The sequence below is a fragment of the Hesperophylax consimilis genome, chromosome 20 (assembly GCF_061612785.1).
Source record: "Hesperophylax consimilis isolate HC1 chromosome 20, BYU_Hcon_1.0, whole genome shotgun sequence".
In the NCBI taxonomy this organism is placed as follows: Eukaryota; Metazoa; Arthropoda; class Insecta; order Trichoptera; family Limnephilidae; genus Hesperophylax; species Hesperophylax consimilis.
This window is the reverse complement of record NC_142855.1, coordinates 6,042,014-6,061,306: the sequence shown is the minus strand read 5'-3', so window position 1 is coordinate 6,061,306 and position 19,293 is coordinate 6,042,014. Positions and strand designations below refer to the sequence as shown.

Here is a 19,293-nt window from a genome sequence, read left to right as displayed (position 1 = left end):
ACTAAGGTCCATTCTTAAATGAAAATTAGTTTCGTCTTCTAAACGAATTGTTAAAATTGCAGTTCTATATTCATCTTTTGGCGCATTTCGAAGGAATCCATTCGCATGTTCCGAGTGGCGCATAAATTTTAGTTTCAGACAATATGCTGCGAAATTCCGAGGAAAATCATTTGTTTTCTCCTCATGTAATTATTAGTTATGCTCGTGGACTCAAATGCACATAGTAACTCATGTTAAATTGTTCGATTTAAGCAATAAAAAGAAAACCAAACTTGCGTTCCGGTGGAGTTATATTTTAATAGATACATATGCATTTGTGAGTTGTGGGAACCCATTTTTCATCGAAGAATTCTCTGTAGTTGTAGTACAAAAAAATCGGTCCGTAGTAAAATAAGGTTATCTTAATGTGGAAGATTTCTCTCCCCCCTCCCCCCATACTTTGTAGGAAGGTATAAGTGAAGCCCACGGGAGATAAATACCAGTCTTTGTTAAAAGGAATCCAAAAATTTATTGCTTAGTTCCTAGGGAAAATAAAATTTACATAGTGTAAGAATATTTAAATAAAAACGTTGATTTATTTATTTCATGAGTATTAGAACTGCAAGATAAATGTAAAAATCTAAGTTTATAGTAAAAATATAAAGTGGATCTATTTTAAGTTTAGTAAATAAATTGAATAATTACATTACCTATAACACAATGACGGTGAGCAGCTGAAGGAGCTTTATCCATAGAAACTGAAGAATTAATGAAATATCTTGATTTTTGGATTAACTCGCAGTGCTGCCATTTTTCTTCACCTGCGATTGCGTCTATGAAATTTGATGATTATTAAGTAGGAACCTATATTTAATTTCTCTGAGATTTCTGAACTTTTTATTTGTCTATGGTTAAGTTATTTCTGACAGCTCTGTGTCTCCATCGCAATAACTCGTTATTTGCTATTCTGAATTAGTGCCAAAATCATGACATCTTTATCTAACAAGGTTCAATTAACCTTTTTCCGGGGACAACTCAACTACTTCTGATATAATATTATGTTCCCCATCATTCAAACACATTGACGGAAAAACTTTGTGCTTCGCCTTGTAGGTACGTGTGTAATGTAGTTTTCCTTTTCCTTTAGTTTGTAACCTAAAATTCTTGCGTTTGCATTTGTTCCAGCGGTCGCTAAGTGAACTCTTTACAACACTCTGTTTTAAATTTCACTGCGCTGTTTCAAGCTGTAAAATCCTTCCGCTTATTCTAAACTGCAAGTAAACATACGGTAACCATGTGAAGTCGAAGTCGCCGGAGAATTTTAATATTTCTAATCGTGGCATTAAGTCTGCCGGTTTTTCACCTTTATTATGATTTTATTTAACAGATTTACTTCCAGCGGTAGTGTTTACTTCCTGCGGTAGTGTTTTGTCAAATTTTAGGCAAATTCTGAATAGTATTTTCCAGGAAGTTCGCTGGATTTTAAATTTAATTTGAATTTTTTTTTAAATATAAGGGTAATATTATTTTATTATTTATTGTTAAGGAAACAAAAATATTTCGCTCTCTTACTACACAATTCACAGCCTTTTTCATTAGCTCTACACTGAAGGTCCTTGGGGAAAATAATTTCTCTCAGGGCTTATTTCATCTTTAGGGATGCCGTCTGAAGGGGTTTTTTAAGGAAAGGAAGGAGAAGAAGATCTGGGAAGGAAAAGGGGATGAGGGGTGGGTAATTATGTGGGGATTAGTGTGTCCAGGAGTGACGGACGTTTGTATTCTTCTCCCCCATTGCGGTGCAAGCCGATGGGTCGAGAGAGTCCTGTTAGAGAGGTAAAACGTTATATTTTAACCGGTCTCTCCGAATTCGGCCCGCCACACAATAGGTGCTGCCAAGACTTATGCAATCCTCACCCCTTGAACCCAGGCACCCCTGCCAAGTTACCAAACGTAGCGGACCACTTGGGGTGACCTATGGCAGAGGGATTGGTTTTCCAATTAATTGTTTCCAGGGCGGCAGTACCTTCCAAATTATTCCACGTTAAAGTTCATTATAATTTTGTTCATTTGAACTGTTGTTTTGTATTTTTCGTTTTGTGGCTATCGGGAAGTAGATTGTAAATTTGCATACACTCTTGGCCTGTGCTACTCTTAACACTTTTAGTGTTTACTGTTAATAGTAATGTGTACATTTTATTTTGTTGCATTGTGTAGTATTCGTGTGTTAGTGATGTTTTTATAAATGTTGTGTTCGTGTATTTAAGTCCATTTTGTGTTCGATAGATGAAAAGGCATATGTTATACTATATTAATAACCTTCTCTAATAACATAACTGTTTATTTATAAAGTTGCAAAATACATTCGAATAGAAAATTTCAATTTTCAAGCGGTTTTTTCTACACGCTCACAATAACATGATGCATTCTCCTGGGAGAGGTGAGGCCAGGTTAAGAGGAAATCCAGCATAAAAAATGCTATTATGACCATTTCGATAGCAAATCAATCTCAATTTTATAAAATAAATAATAAATAAATGTTTTATTTTCATTAATTTTTCTAACTTGCTTAGATAACGATTGCCTCTTAAAAACAGTATGTGATTTTATGTTTTGAAAAAAAATTATAAACCTGCCACATTAACGCATTCAAATGTTGTATTGGTTTCAGAAAACAGGCTTCTTTACGCAGCAGCATGAGTTCCACCACCATTAAGTTAGAACCAGGCACAAATGCGGAAGACGAAGTCGCTGTGGTGTTTACGGAAATCGATGTAGACTTTACTTTTATCAAAAAGGAATGTTCGGAATCCATGTCCGAAAATAGTTCAGGTAATTAAAAGGCTTTATTTTGGTACACAACTGTAGTGTTTTGTGTTTACTACACTTTTTACTGAAGCTCAAGGTTCGTTGTGTGATTGAAACTATGATGGTTCGTATTCAGATTTATTAAAATATAATGCTATTACAACCGAGCTGTACAATCTTAGTTTGGTTACGTGTGCTCGCTAGCAGGGTAAATTTCCGTCTCTGGCGTGGCTCCGCGCAGCGCTCGCTATTTACGCGACTGGATCGGAAGCGCTCGGCCTGTTATACAGTCGCAAAATAGAAGCGAAAACAAAACTGCGTGACCGTATTGACGTATTTTTTTTTAAATTTGGTTTTACGTCCAGACGGGCTTTTACATTGATTTTAAGAACAGAGCTATCGAAGACTATATACAAAAAAATAAAGCATGATATAACAGTTAATTGAATATGAAACAATATTAGTAAAACATGTAACAGGAACATAAAATAATATAGGAACTAGAACAATACTACATATAAGACGAGTCACTAAAATTACATTACCAACGCTACTATAATTCGAAGGATTCAACAAAGTGCTGGTATAGATTACGCTTAGTTCTATAAACGGAGTCAATACATACATAAATAATGCCCCTAAACTTTTGCCCAGATCATGCATCCTATTGGTTAGTGACTTTGTCTGATATTTGGTTGTGTAAGTATTGCAGAAGATTGTTACATTTTTCTTATATTCCTAGTCCGCACATGGAATTTAATAGTGGCATCGATGGCAGGACTGTCAATTAAGTTGTTAATGACTCTGTGTAACATAACCAGGTCTGACATAATTCTCCTGTCATACAGTGTTATAATATGCAATTTTCTCATAAAACTGATGTACTTAATGTATTCAATCGCAATTTTGAGCATAAAATTTACATGCCTTAGAAATGTGTGCTGAAATCTTTCTACGTCGTTGTGTACTTTATATAAAGGGTACCAAATAGGTGAATTATATTCCACTTGACTTCTGACTAATGAAATATAGAGGGTTCTTATATAATCTAAGAACTTGAAATCAATTAAATTTCTGCAAAGGAAGCCAAGCATCATTAAAGCTTTATTAGTTAAAAAGTTAATGTGTGCAGTGAAAGTCAAGTTTTCATGGAATATTACACCATTTCACGAATTTGTGACTTGATTTAATATTATTTAATGCATATTCATGTATGATATTATAATGTTTTTTGGAAAAACGTATTACTTTACATTTCTGAATGTTCAAAAATAAAGTATTTTTTTCACATCGTCGATGAAGTTGAACTAAGTTCGTCTGTAAAATGTGTAAATCGTAAAAATTTAGTATTTTTTTATATTTTCGTCAGCAAATAGCAGGACTTCTACACTATTAAATATGTCATCATTGTCATTGATGAATAATAAGAAAAATATTGGGCCAACGTGGGATCCTTGAGGAACACCACTTGGGACTCAAATATATAAGATTGTACATAATAAATACTTACGCTGAGCATCCTATTACTAATATAACTGATAATCCAAGTCAATAATTTACCTTTGATTTCCATAAATCGGAGTTTATATAAAAGTATGTGATGTCGAACCTTGTCAAGAGCTTTACTAATATCAGTGTATATACTCTCCACTTTTTGTTTGAGACCAAAGGACTCAGGTATTTAATTTCCACAAATCATTAAATTACTTTAGGTCGCACTACCTGTGATGAATCCATTTTGGTTAGGAACAATAATATTGTTCATAGGTTTTACAATAATATCTTGAACTAATTTCTCAAAAAATTTACAGACATTATACAAATTGGTCTGTTGTTTGATATATGGCTTTTATCGCCTTTTTAAGAATAGGTGTTAAATACCTCTTTTTTTTACTTAGCCGGAAAAAACCCAGAAGATGAAGACTTGTTAAATAGTTTATAAAGGGGATATATCAGTCTACTAACACAGGTTATGAAGAATATTTGAGGAATACTATCTGGTCCAGCAGATTTATTTATTTATATCTTTATGTCTTCTATTTTGATGGCTTAGATTTAATGACACTTCCATTGAAATATCGGGAACAGTATTTACAGGAATATCTGTGTTTTAAACACTTTTAAATGAATAAGCAAAGAGATTAACTATACCTTCGATACGGTCGGCACATTTTTCTTTTAAGTAAATGTTATTGGGAAATCCATAATTTTTTGTCTAGTTTTAGAAAAATATCATAATTTTGCTACACTTTGGTATACCTCGTTTTCTATTATGCTAACATAATCACTATAGCATTTTATTGATAATTCTTTACACTGTTTTCGTAATTTAGTAAAATTTATGTAACCATTAGGATTTCTGGTATGTTTAAATGTTCTGTGGATATATATTTTTTAATTAATATATTTTTAAAATTCCCTTACAAACGATTTGGGTTAATTAAATGGTTTGAATTTGACCCAGGGAACAAAGCGTTCTATCGATGTATTTAAAATATTGTAAAATTGTTATAAATGATTATTTAAATTATTTTCTAAAAATGACCAATCTGACGAGGTAAGGTAAAAAAAACATTCATTATTCTAGAGCAAAACAAAAAGTCGACAGCTGTCATGTACATGTTATTGTTTTCATAATCTATTGATTGCTAGCTGGACCTTACTAACTTTAGCCAACAGCTTACATATTATTTTGCATTGCTCCATTTGGCTGATTCATATAAGTTATGTTTTATCTATGAAGTTAGGTATGGGGCATGTCCAAACGGTCGTGAACATTTCGGTACGGGTTCATGCATTTTCTATTGTATTTTGCATCTGTATACCAGTCAAGTTCATCGAAGCCAGAGTCAAGTTAGCCCCTCAGATGTTGGGTGTACTGTACAGAGCATATATCAGATACTGTAGACAATGTAAATCAACACAATTGCTGGCCCTGTACTTATTGAAATTACGTCACATCGTTGAATTCGGCAGAATCCTTATCTGGAGCCCCAGAATACTTGAAAAGCTCTGGACTATGTGCAGAAACGAGTACTTCGATTGAGTGTTTCTCCTATCTTAACAAACGGACTGCAATCTCTGGAGCACAGTCGTCAAGATAATACTGTCCTTGTTCTACCGGTATTTATATGGAAGATACTTCGAGGAACTAGCGTCGTTGATCCCTACGGCATCGGTGCGTCGTCGGAAAATACGCCAATTCCGCGGCCAACATTTTAACACTGTTGAAATTTGTCACAATAGAACGGGTCGTTTCTACGACTCGTTTTTGAGGTTAATAGCTTGATTGGAGAACGATTTACGGGTTTATGTTTTTTCTCTATCTTACAATATTTGTTACATATAGCTTAACGCAACAACTGTTTTGTTATGTTTAAATAACTGGGGCCCTATAAATTTATTAATCATTCGACATAACATAAATATAATATTGTGGTGACATTTTGTAAATTACCTCAGGAATCATCTTCCAGTTCCTGGGCACCCTTGAGATTTAAATAAAAATAAAATTATTATTGATTCGTTTAATAAATTCACCCTTTCAATAAATTTTATTTCGTTTTCTAGATCTTGGTGTTTCTTTTACTTGGCTATTACTAGCATTGACCTATTTTATTATTGCTACATTTGAAACTCGGCGTGATTACCATTGCTTGATTATTCCATGCTCGTTACAACCATAGTTGACGAATTTAGTAATATTGTGTTGACAATGACACAGGGTTTATCGGTCGATCGTTCTAGACCTCCCGAGGGAAATTATTTTCCTGACCTCTTCCTTGTTAATGTTAAGTTAATGTAAAAAATGATAACGCATTAGAAGAATGTCGTTTACTAATTCCAGTTTTAAATAAATTTTGTCTGTTGGCAGAGATAATTAGTACAGGGGAGCATTCTAATCTAGATGGAGGCACTATCAAAACAGAACCAAGTACTAAAAGAGAGGAAGAAAGTGAAAGTTCGAATACAAAAGTTGATACTGAACTGCCGGACATTAAAGATGAATACTTTGAGCACTCGGAAAAAAATCACAAAACAGCGGGTAAAATCATGTTTAAGTAAATATGTTTAAATAAAATCACAAATCCATACGCTTCAAATACAATCTACAGACTAATTAAATGATGTATAGTCAAAGAGGCTTGTAAAATCCTTCATTGTTAATGTTGTTAAGTTTAGGGTTATGGGCATAAGGCGAATGTTCACATTTTTGGAATGACCTGCAATGTAGTCTGGCAAGAAACTGGTTTTATGAACGTTAAATATAATCAAAAAGATGTTTTAATTATAATTAAACACTTAAAATCTTAGAAAACTAGACAGTTTCGTGTGGAAATTGCTTCAGAGTCTCATCCAACATTCGTTCTTATCAAATCACTTATTGATATCTTGTCGGTTACTTTAGACAGATGATCGTATTTTTTAATCTGACACTCAGCAGGTGTTTACGTATCATAGTATTGTTGTTTTGTTTTTCCAGTTAGCATTAATGTGGAGACTGTTCCGATCCAGGCAGGACACAGAGAAGAAAACGGTGGTGGGATTCCTTATACGGAAATAGACATAGACCTGCTGGATGTTAAAAAGGAATGCTTAGAGCATTCTGAAAAGACTACAGGTAATTTAGGGTTTTGTTTATCTGAATTTGTTTTAATAATTTTCTATTTTCACTATTGATACATACTTATTGAGCTTAATCCACTATCTTTTTCAGACTTAATATCGGCCCTGAAGACGCATCCTGGAAGAAAATCTAATTCATGTTCCCATTGTAACTACTTTAGCCACAGCAAGTCAATGTTAACACGGCACTTGAGCACCCATACCGGAGAGAAACCTTTCTTGTGTTCTTACTGCAGCTATACGTGTTCACAAAAGGGAAATTTAAAACGTCACATACTTACCCACACTGGAGAAAATTCTTTTTTATGTTCCCTCAAGGAAAGTGTCAAAAGCCATTTGCTTACTCGTGCTGGAGAAAAACCCTTTTCATGTTCTTTGTGCAGCCATTCATATTTTCAAAAAAAATCTTTGAGACGTCACATGCTTACCCATTCTGGAGAAAAACCTTACTCATGTTCCTGCTGCAATAATTCGTTTACAGATAAGAGAACCTTAAAGCGTCACATGCTTACCCATACTGGAGAAAAACCATATTCATGTTCCTTATGCAACTATTCATGTTCTGAAAAGGGCAATTTAAAACGTCATATGCTTACCCATACTGGAGAAAAACCTTATTCATGTTCCTCATGTAACTATTCATGTTCTGGAATGGGATCTTTAAAACGTCACAAGCTTTCTCATTCAGGAGAAAAACCTCATACATGTTCCTTATGCAATAATTCGTTTTCAGATAAGGGAACCTTAAAACGTCACATGCATACCCATACTGGAGATAAACCTAATAAATGTTCCTTATGCAATAATTCGTTTTCAGTTAAGGCAACCTTAAAGCGTCACATGCTTACCCATTCTGGAATAAAACCTTATTCATGTTCCTTCTGCAGTTATTCGTGTTCGCGAAATGGATCTTTAGAACGACACATGCTTACCCATACTGGAGAAAAACCTCATTCATGTTCCTACTGCAGCTATTCATTTTCTCTAAAGGGACATTTAAAGCGTCACGTGCTGACACATTCCAAACGTCATGAGATTCAAGTCAGTCAAATGTGACGCACATTATTGTTCTTTTTCTCAATTTTTTTTCTATAGTTATCATGTCATGATGTCAACTTTATCTAATTCCTACAAATTAGAATTTCGTATTATCTTTTAAATATTACCAATGTTTTTCCTCCCTCAAATAATCTGGGCCTCTGAAAGACCCGCATCAATCAATCGCTCCCTACGGCCCCTACTTTAACCCCACCCCCTCCCGATAGAGAATACACAACACTTTATATTTAAATTTGAAAGTTCCGACCGCCATTTAAAAAAAAGTGGATATCTCGTTGATAATTGTCATAAGAAACAATGCAAAAGAGATTTGAGAAATCAATTTTTCGTGTTTGAGATGGGTAGTAAGGTCATTACAGTTTTAATTTAAGTGCAGAATATAATGATACAATGTTATAATAATTTTATACGACATAAATAAAATAATAGGGCACATAGATGACAATGCAACGATAATTTATTGTGAATGAAATAAAGGCATACAGGTTACAATGTATTTATAAAATCTGTTATGCAAGCCAATGTAAGGTTATTATTATAGGTATATATTAAAGGTAATGTATTTTTTGCTTTATGTAAATGTAATGATCAGTGTGACGTTTTTTCATAAGGATTTATTTATATTACGATCGATAATTATGTAAAAGAAAATACTTTATCCGCTTTTGAAATAGTTCATGTTTAATTGGTTCTTTTAGTTTACATTTGTTATCAGATGATAATCTTTTTAACCATTTTATACGACAAAAAATGATCTTAAGCTGTAGTGGCTCTCAACATTGGGATGAATATGAATCCCTTTGTTTTGAATTTATCTTTAACGGAATCCAATGGATAGATTTTTTAATGGAATATTCTTTGTGGATTTGGAGAACGTCATTTTGTTTGTATAATTTTGTAACTGACGACATTTAGATTCTCGAAAAAATTCTAGGGTAGTGAAGTCATGTAGTTTTTTTTGGATGATTTTTAAGTATTTTTTAGATAGTTATTAATGTTTGTAGGTTGTAGGGAGGTTTTAAATACCCCTCCCCACCCAATAATTTCATTTTATAAGAGCGATTGCACTAAACCATAATATATCAGTTTAATTGATGTACTTATTATTATATTTAAAATAATGCTTCGAATAAAAGAGAAAAAAAATCTGTAAAATTGCTTCAATTCTATAACAATACACATGTCATAATTAACATAACTTTAAATAAATAAATTTTAAATTTAACAATAACATAATTTATTATTCCTTGCCTAAAATGACTCTTGAAACCTTCAAGGCCAATGCTGAAAATGTCAAACCTGGATATTTCATTTAGCAGCACCAAACGTTTTGTCATGCAAAGCTGGTTCAGAACGTCCGTTCTACCAAGTGGAATACAGAGCAAGTCGGTGTCGTCCCGGCAGTAATAATTGTTTCAATTTATATTATTCCAGGAGGTATGGGCTGTCAGTAAAATAATTTATTTTAAATGTTGTAACTGTAAAGGCCCCATTCCTCCTAGACTGGAGACTATCGTATCGCGTTTCAGAGAACAAATCCATGTGATATATATATAAATATACTTATGTAGCGATGCTACTAGAATATTCGGGAATGTTCGCCCATGCAAAACGCATCGTAGCAAAACTCTTTAGATAAAATACTAGCATTCGGCGCATCTACCTACAAGACCGAGCACCGAGACGTACTTAGTCAGTCATTCAGGGATGAGTCAGCAGTTACAACTGTGAGCAATCTACGGGCCCTGCGAGTCATAAATAAACCACTCTCTAGATCGATATCTTCGGGCCTTTTGTATGGCCCCATTTTGTCACCCCCCTTAACCACAGACGAACACAGATAGAACGGTCGTTTGGTCCAGACAGGTTAATATATCGTGGACCATAAAGAATCTCAAGGCCATTTAAAAAAGTGCATACATAGACAATATAACTGCACCCAGCTAACATCGTTCATTCACTAGCCCAAAAAAATTATATTTTAAAAATAAAAATATTGGAATGCAGGAAAAGGAAAATTAAAAAAACCCACAGCTATGCACACATAAAAATACTTTTTATTTTCAAAAATACAATGGACAGTAATACGAAACAGGGTCAGTACAACCGATGTATTGAGCATTGATTTATCATTGAAGTAGAAGATAATACTTATATGTCTAAACAAAACATGAAACAGAACAAGACACAGAAAAATAAAAAGTAACGGTCTCAACTAGGAATCGAACCCAGTCTTACTGCAACAACTTAATAGGATTTAATTTGACCTTGCACAAAAATACAAGAATATATACACAAAATACATATTCAACGTGTTGAAAGATATTCATTATGTCAAGTAATAGTAACGCCTTTTGACTTTTACATGGTATAATTTAAATCATAATACATAAACCATAATATAAGAAATAAAAATCGTGTACATAATAAAAAGTGACCTTGTTTGATATAATCGTGGCTTTGTTTAGCAGTTTTAGCATCCTAATACGTGGTATAGTATCGCGTCGGAATACGGATAGGTCTGAAAAGGAAAATTAATTAAATTATTAGCCAATGAAGTACATTCAGAAATCAGGAACATTGTAACAAAGAACGAGAGGTTAGTACCTGTATTTAACAACGGGCTCGGGTCCTTCTTTCAATTGGTGGAGATAGACCGGATAACACACTTTAACACAACACAGCAATAATTTATCACCTTGAAGAATTCTAGCAAACAACATTATTTTTAGATGGTTGAAAGAAAATTCAAAATATTTACGCTAAAAACTTCAACTGACTTCATGCTTCAATTTTTGAAATGGCGTCTTGGAAATTACAATTAATTTTTATCGCAGCAAAACCCATGCTTAGCTTCTCTTTCTGTTACATAAGTCGCTATGGTAGAGAGCGAGAGATCAAACTACAATTTTTGGTCTGAGCCAATGAGATCTGTGCTTTCAGCCACAACAGCTTGGTCTGTAAGAATTTGGGTTAGAAATAACTCCTCCCATCAAGGGTTACAAGGTCAGACGGGAGTTGTACGCCCCTGATGCGAGTACTGCCTACCAGGGGCATTTAACTTAGCTCTGGCCTTGAAACCTATTTGAAACCGCCACGCCCACCTTCTTATTCGTATAGAAAACGAATAGTGTGGCTAAAAGCTCAGATCTCATTAGTCAGAGCAGAAGGATTGGTTCGATCTCTCGCTCTCTACCATAGTGACTCGTGTAACAAAAAGAGAGGATGGAATGTTGTCGTTTGACTGTTTTCAAATCATTCAAGCAAAATGAGAGTGGTTTATTTATACACGCGGTTGTCATTTGCTGCCGAAATACTATAATTTCGACAGCAAAATTTTAGTGTTAGCGAGCTATATTCAAACATATTTTCAACCTACTGACTAAGTTCAAGTTTAAGGTGAATTGACAGTTTTAAGGTTATTCCTTCGTTTCGGTTTTTTGTTAAAAAATGCTTCATAGATGGCATATATCTTCCTCCACAACGTATAAATGCTATTGACTTATTCATGCTATTGATTAATGTATCCTGTATTATTTTATTGTTTTTGTGAAATTAAAGATTTTTAAACATACGAGTTCAAAATAAGCAAAAAAATGTCGGAGTTCATCGTCGTACTGTCGGACAATTGTGTTTGCAAATTTGCTGCAGTGTTTTTGAAAATTTGTAGATATTTTTGTATTCTTCTCAGATCTCTAAGTTTCACCGACAAAGTTTCATCTTCGGGAAATAAACAATAAAAGTTCATTTTCTTTATCAGATGAACCTTGCCCTCAGAAGACATTTCGATATTTTTCTGCTTTCTTATCTGTGGTGTGTATTTACTACATATTGCTTCTAATAACTATAACTCTATAAATATAATAAATTCTGGGTTCAGATTTTAGGTATTCCTTCGTTATACATTTATGCACTGAATTAAAGATCAATATTTTACATAGTTTCCAAATTCAATTAAAAATCAGAGATTTTCGTTAAAAATCGGAAACAAATACACCAATACAATCAACCGTATGATACTGCTACGCAAAGAGTGTGTGAGGAAATGACACCCTATGATGTCCCGCTTTAGTTCGCTTCGCGGGAACATGAAAAATCCACACGTCCGCAATTGTATTTTCATTTAGACCATCGATACCTACGACCGCACTGCTGTGTGTGTGTATCAGCCACCAGCCGCCAACCAGTCGGTCGCGGATCGTCGTTAGATGTGGACTCCTCGCACGTTTTTTTAGCATCTGCCGATGGTTTTTTCATGTTTTCAGCAATTAAATTACAATTATTATCACTTTTGATATAAAATATAATAAACATAAGCGATTAGCTATGAATATTCATATTTTTCCGATATTAAATTGCCTATTTTGAAATGTGTATTGACTACACAGCACCGGAACGCGTGGATTTTTTAAGCACAGTAAGGGAAAGTTAAGGAAATTTTTATTTTTAAAATAGTTTTTTGGGCTAAATAATGAATCGCTCATTGCGATTATATTGTCTATGCCTATGGTTGCACCTTTTCTAAAAGGCCTTGAGTTTTTCTACCTTGTCTACTGCTCCGCTCCGTACGTCAAGTACTGCTTGTATATCTGTGGTTAAGTACTGTATATAATTTTTGGATGAAAAAGGCCGAAGATATTGATCAAGGGAGTAGTTTATTTATGCTGCCTACTGAGTAGCCGGCCCCCTGCGTTACTTTAGGCCACAGACCTACTCACCAAGCCCGCTTTGCTTTCAATGTTGATCGTCTTATGCTGTCAAACATGTATCTAAAGTTGTTGCAAAAATTAGTAGCTTTTCTTTTGTTCTGAGCACCCTTAAAAATATCTTAAACATCGAGTTAGTAATCACCGCATAGGTACTATGGATACGTAAACTCAATGATAAAATACGGAATAGTTTTTTGGGGAAACTCAGTATACGCCAAAGATGTTTTTATCATCCAAAAGAGATGCTTACGAAAAATTACAAACTCATCACGGAACACAAACAGATCACCGGGATTCATGTAGACCAATTTTTAAAAATCTTAAACTTCTGACAGTGACGGACATATATATATAATGGAGTGATGCCTGTTAGTACGATCATCTCCAGAAAATTTCCCACAAAAAAACTCAACACATAAACACGCTACAAGGTTCACAGAAAACCTATTAATCCCAAAAGCAAACAAAACTATTTTTCATAAAGGACCACACTACATGGCCATTAAAATATATCACAACCTTCCACGTAGCATCAAACAAATAACCGACACACTTAAATTTAAATCAACACTAAAATCATTTCTTTTCTAAACCTTAGGTACATGAATTAAATACCTCTGTTTTTTTTATTTACTGTTATTTCTTTTTATTTATTTGTTAACATGTAATTGTTGGGTTATGTGATATAATGTGTATTTGTTGGGTTAGCTGGAAGAAAAAGGATGTAACCTATAAGTTATAACCTTTTTACTCTTTTTGTGCAATAAATATTTTTTGAATTGAATTGAATTTGAATTGAACATTGGTCCCAACTGCTCCCAACCATTTGGAACTGGTGAGACTACGGCAACCCAGATTGGGGTATGTTGTGAAGCTGAAGGTGTTGGGGAGGGGAAGGAGTTGGGATGAGGAAGGTGGGAGATTGCATGGCTTTTTATATCTGGTCACCAAACACGACTTAAGCCATTTCAAGCAACGCTTCAATTCTGAATGGTGGTCTTACAACAGGGCTGTATATTAATTTAAACTGTGGGTGTGGTTGTGAGAGACGATAAAACGATGAAGGAAGTTCAGTGCGGATTAATTGAAGTAGTCAGAATATATAGAATAGAGAATGTAGTAGTGGTTTGATGCTGACGATGAATGACATTGTAGTGGTTGGTTGGTGTGAATCCCGATGGGATGCATGTAGGTCACACCTCAATGGGATGTGCTCCATCATCACGGGGATGTAGTCGGTAGCTTGACAGAGACCAGACTGAGTGATCTTCCTGATGCTCCAGTGAGAGAGGTGCCGAAGATGCAATGGAACTTGACGGTAGGTGATGCGACCACGCAGGGCTCGTAGTGCAGGCGCAGACCGGCCAAGTGTTGTATTCTGTGTGAATGACTAATAAACACTACTCCGAAGTATTGATCACTGTATGGGATCAAATGTGACTCGAACAGCCCCTTATGGATTTCACTGAAGACAATATTTCGTCATTCAGCTTATAATCGAATTTGGGTTTTTGAATCTCGTAGGTATGGGTCGTGGCGACAAATGCACTTGAGTAAAGTTTCTTAGCATCGGCCCATAACCAGAAGCGGATGTCAAATTCAACAGTCATCAAAAGTATGTAATGGTGATGCATTCAAAGAATGTAGTGGTGTGTACAAACTTATACCTGTCATGTATACCTATACATCCCTAACTTTTTTGACAATTCAGTACGCACATTGTTCATGTTAAAAAAAACATTATGTCGACTTTTATTCGACACCTTGTGTATTATCCTACATAGTGTTTCTATAAGCGAACCTCGATAAATATATTTTCTACGAACCTTTGGGAAAGCAATTGTCCCTCTGACTATTCCTAGAGTTTCAAAATACAAATTAAAGAAGGAAACTGTCCGATGCTTACTTTGGTGATTACATTCTTTAATTTTCTGTTGTCTATGGATATGTCAAAATACTTCGACCACTGTCATTTGGTGTGTGGTTCATTTATGGTAATTTGCTTCCTAAAACCTTAACACGCAGTTATTGCTACTCCGCCTTTCTAAAATAATATCTTATAAACTACCCAATCATTGTATTAAATTTATTACATTTTTATTGCAAGGTTTTAAAAATTCAAGCGCCTCAACTTTTCTAGTGACGTTTCTTCAAGACTTGAATTGACCGCTGTGTACGTACTTCATAAGGTTCCTTCTACATTGACTTAGTAATAACTAAACTTTTTTTTTCCTTAATTATTTGTGTTAAAAAAAGTAGTTAGTTATTTATTTCTTTCGAACAAATTTACAATCTGTATTTTAAAAGTTATGTGTGTGTGACTTGCAAGAGCATTGTGTTGGGTTAGGTTAGGTTAGGTTTCTTGGGTCGCAGGTAGATACTAAACAACAAACACGTGTTCGTAGATCACTGCATGTGTACCGGTATGCACACATATAGAATTCTCTGATTTGGTCGTCAAATTGAAGGAAACGTGCGGAAACGAATACAAAATATGGGATTGGCTTGAGGAATGGACAATCGGACGATCCAGCTTTTCGAGATGGTTCATTCGGCTCTTGCAATGAAATTGTATATTTCCTTTTTTGCAGTAAGCTACAGATAATTAACATCCCTTACTTAGAAAACCAAAATTACTGCGCTTAAAAGAGAATACTACAAATATATTGTGTCAACTTTTTATTTATTTTTTTATTTATTTAAGTACATAAAACAGGCATGGTGCCCAAGAATTTACATACATGGATGTGTTAATACATAATAACAACACAAATAGTAACAAAATGAATAAACTTTTCAAGTAAAGTAGACTAAAAATAAAGAATAAATGTCAAAGTTTGATGTAACATCTCTATCTGACTAGAGAAAAAAATGAGACGCCATGTTCAACGTAGGTTAACCAATTTGAAACGGAAAATAATGCGTTGTTTTCACTGTCTATACTCTATACCAAAGAAATTTAAAATATGCTGTTTCATTTGACGTCGAACTGTGATGATATTTAAGAAAATATGTTTTATTATCGACCTAGAATTGCCACAGTTTTTAAAATATTTTTAATGGTTGTAAAAATATGTATTTTAGAAATACCTAAAATACTGATTAATTTGTATGTGCTTTTACGGACATATGGAAGATTTAAAGACCAATATAGACCTTCGTTACATTATGGAAGCGGCCGCGTTAAAGAACATAACTAAACTAAGTGCACAATAAACTGTTACACATTGAAAACATAAAATATAATTGAATATTTAGGAATAATAATAGCCAAAAACCTGAACAGGAGTGATAGAATCAACCTTACCGTCAACAAAATAACAAATATAAATGATATATTTTTGAAAGTTTGAAACATCTCTCATTGGAACATCTAACGTCAATCTACCACGCTATAGTACAGTTATCAAATCTCCAATACGCTGTAGAGTCAGCTGGGGAGCTGCATACAAAATAAATCTACTCCCTGTTGAAATTGTACAATGTCTAGTTATAAAAACCAAGAGATTATACAACACATCTAATTTTTTAATTTAAATTATTAAAAATTTATGATCTTCGTCCGATAAATACCTAATGATTAAAATAATAAAAGAAAAACATAAGCAGAACTTTTTAACTGATAGTCATACTTGTCAAAAACATACACTTCCAACACAAAAATGTAACACCACTTTTGCTCAACATCAATGCTTCAAAAAATGCTTCAACAGCCTACCCGAAAATATCAGAACAATCGAAAACGATGAACACCCGCTAAAAGCGATTTAAGAGAAATTCAATGTAAAAATACCAAATTGATGAAATTATCTTCATAAATGATGTAAATTTTAATTTGTTTATTTACGAGTACGTATATATTTTTTAATAATCTTATTTCCTAAATTGATAATTAATTAAAAACACTTATTAACACGAGTGCCTGCTTCTATAGAAGAGAAACATAAAAAAATCAAAAGCGGTCAAAAGTAACTTTACGAATTATTTTAGTAAATATAAATGATATTCTGTGAACTCATTAATTATATTTAAAAAAAATATTGCCTACGAATATGAATAAAGAATTAGTATTTTAGTTATTATTGCTAAGCAATAGCTTATTTCAACCAAATAAATAAATTAACGTTATCTACGAAAACGTAGATTATAACGAGCGTTGTGTTCCACAAAATAACAAAGTGCATTTCGATACAATTCGAAAATACTTGTTTGACAACAAATTCATTTTTGAAATCAACGTAGACAAACTTGAAAGTCAAATCAGTTCATTATAAGTTGTTTAAATACCTACATAATTCATGGTAAATTCTAAGGTTGGGAACAAAAATGGGTTTCTATAATTAACAGCCACAATTCTTAGATGTACAATGAATGTACGTACAAGTTAATGTATGCTGTTGTTATTATTAATTTTACGATCGTAGAAATTAATGTGAGAAATATTATTTATATTCTTAGAATTATGCTGGCAACGAAATCGCTATGGGTTTTATCTTATCGCTTAAAAGGTTTTTTTGCAGAGTATTAAATTTCCCTTCAGAGTGGAGGAAAAGCTACAGAATGTAAATTTATAATTTTTTTTTTTAGTATGGGTAAGAATGTGAAGTTTTAAATATCCCTTTTGAAAACCTGAATAGCTGCAGAAGGAACATGAATAAGGTTTTTCTCCAGTATGGGTAAACATGTGACGTGCAAAATTTATCTTAACTGAACATGAATAGCTGCAGAACGAACATGAATAAGGTTTTCCTCCAGGGTGCGTCTTCAGGTCCGATATTAAGCCTGAAAAAGTGGTAGATAAAGCTTAATAAGTTATATCTTCAAAAAAAAAAAAGAAAATTATAAAAACAAATTCGGACACACCAAAATAATTTTACCTGAAGTCTGGGCTATACTTTCAGAGTGCTCCAAGCATTCCTTTTTAACATCCAGCAGGTCTATGTCTATTTCCGTATAAGGAATCCCACCTTCGTCTTCTTCTCTGTGTCCTGCCTGGATCGGAACAGTCTCCAAATTAATGCTACCTGGAATAACAATACAATGATATGTAAAGATCTGCTGAATGTCCAGCTGTTTGCAGTAACATAGCCTTTGCGGGTACAAATTTCAAAGGCAATAAATACAATATTTATTTATTTGAAGAACATAAACAGTCATAGTAATACAATATACATAAGAGGATTACAAAAAACAGACCAATTATTAATGTTCACAGATATATATATTCAGAAACATAAAACTAACCTGTAAACGATAAACCTATAATATGCCTACCATAAACAGCAATAAATAAAAGTGATTATATCTATACTTAAATAGACTTGGGTTGGAACGGAAAAGGGGAGGAGAGGGATAAGGAAAAGTTGCCACGCAAGTAATATTAAAATATTAGTTACAATCAATTTAACAGTCGTTAATATGAGTTAGAATGTGATACAATGAGATTCTGTAGTGATAGTAACTAGCAGTGTATATGTCAGCACGAGTGAGCAAGAGTGTCTATATTTGCAAATGTAATATCATAGTAGTTACATGTCCTTTGCATAAATTCATTTTGGTTGGAATTGGTATTGCATCTATCAATGTAGAAAAGGGTATTTTGTCTGCTGTATCGAATTGGCGCATGGATATTTATTTTGTTCAGCAACTCCGGGCAGTCAACTTTTGAGTTAATAATTTTATACAAGAACATCTGATCAGCGACAATCCTCCTGTTGAGTAGTTTCGTGATTCGAAAATGTATCTCGATTTCGTCGTAAGAGTTGTATATGTTAAATGATTTAAAATTGAGGAATTTGAGAAATCGTTCCTGAACTCTTTCTAACCTGTTAACATAAACAATATAGCGCGGGTTCCAAACCGGTGAACAGTACTCCAGGTGAGGACGAACATGTGAATTGTAGAGAGTCAGATATGTCTTAGTATTTTTGAAAATTTTGCACGTTCTCAGTACAAAACCTAGACTTTTTGATGCTTTGGTGACAATGTTATCAACGTGTTTATCAAAGGTAAGTTTAGAGTCCAAGAAAACTTATAATTTATTTAAAAGATTAATTCCCTTTTTCACAACAAAACAAATAAAAAATGTCATCCCCAAGTGATTACCTGTAAGAAA

The 19,293-nt window shown here is 33.7% G+C and overlaps 1 protein-coding gene across 1 annotated transcript in view; it reads left to right on the top strand.

Annotated features, from left to right (window-relative positions):
• The first annotated feature begins 919 nt into the window (after positions 1–919).
• Positions 920–19,293, top strand: part of LOC149413977 (uncharacterized) — a 42,135-nt gene continuing 23,761 nt past the window's right edge. Inside the window, exons 1-3 of the mRNA XM_089643954.1 lie at positions 920–1,092; positions 2,648–2,808; positions 6,659–6,829. Of these exons, the coding sequence (XP_089500080.1) occupies positions 2,673–2,808; positions 6,659–6,829 (307 nt within the window). The 5' untranslated portion in view covers positions 920–1,092; positions 2,648–2,672. The remainder of the gene's footprint in view (positions 1,093–2,647; positions 2,809–6,658; positions 6,830–19,293) is intronic.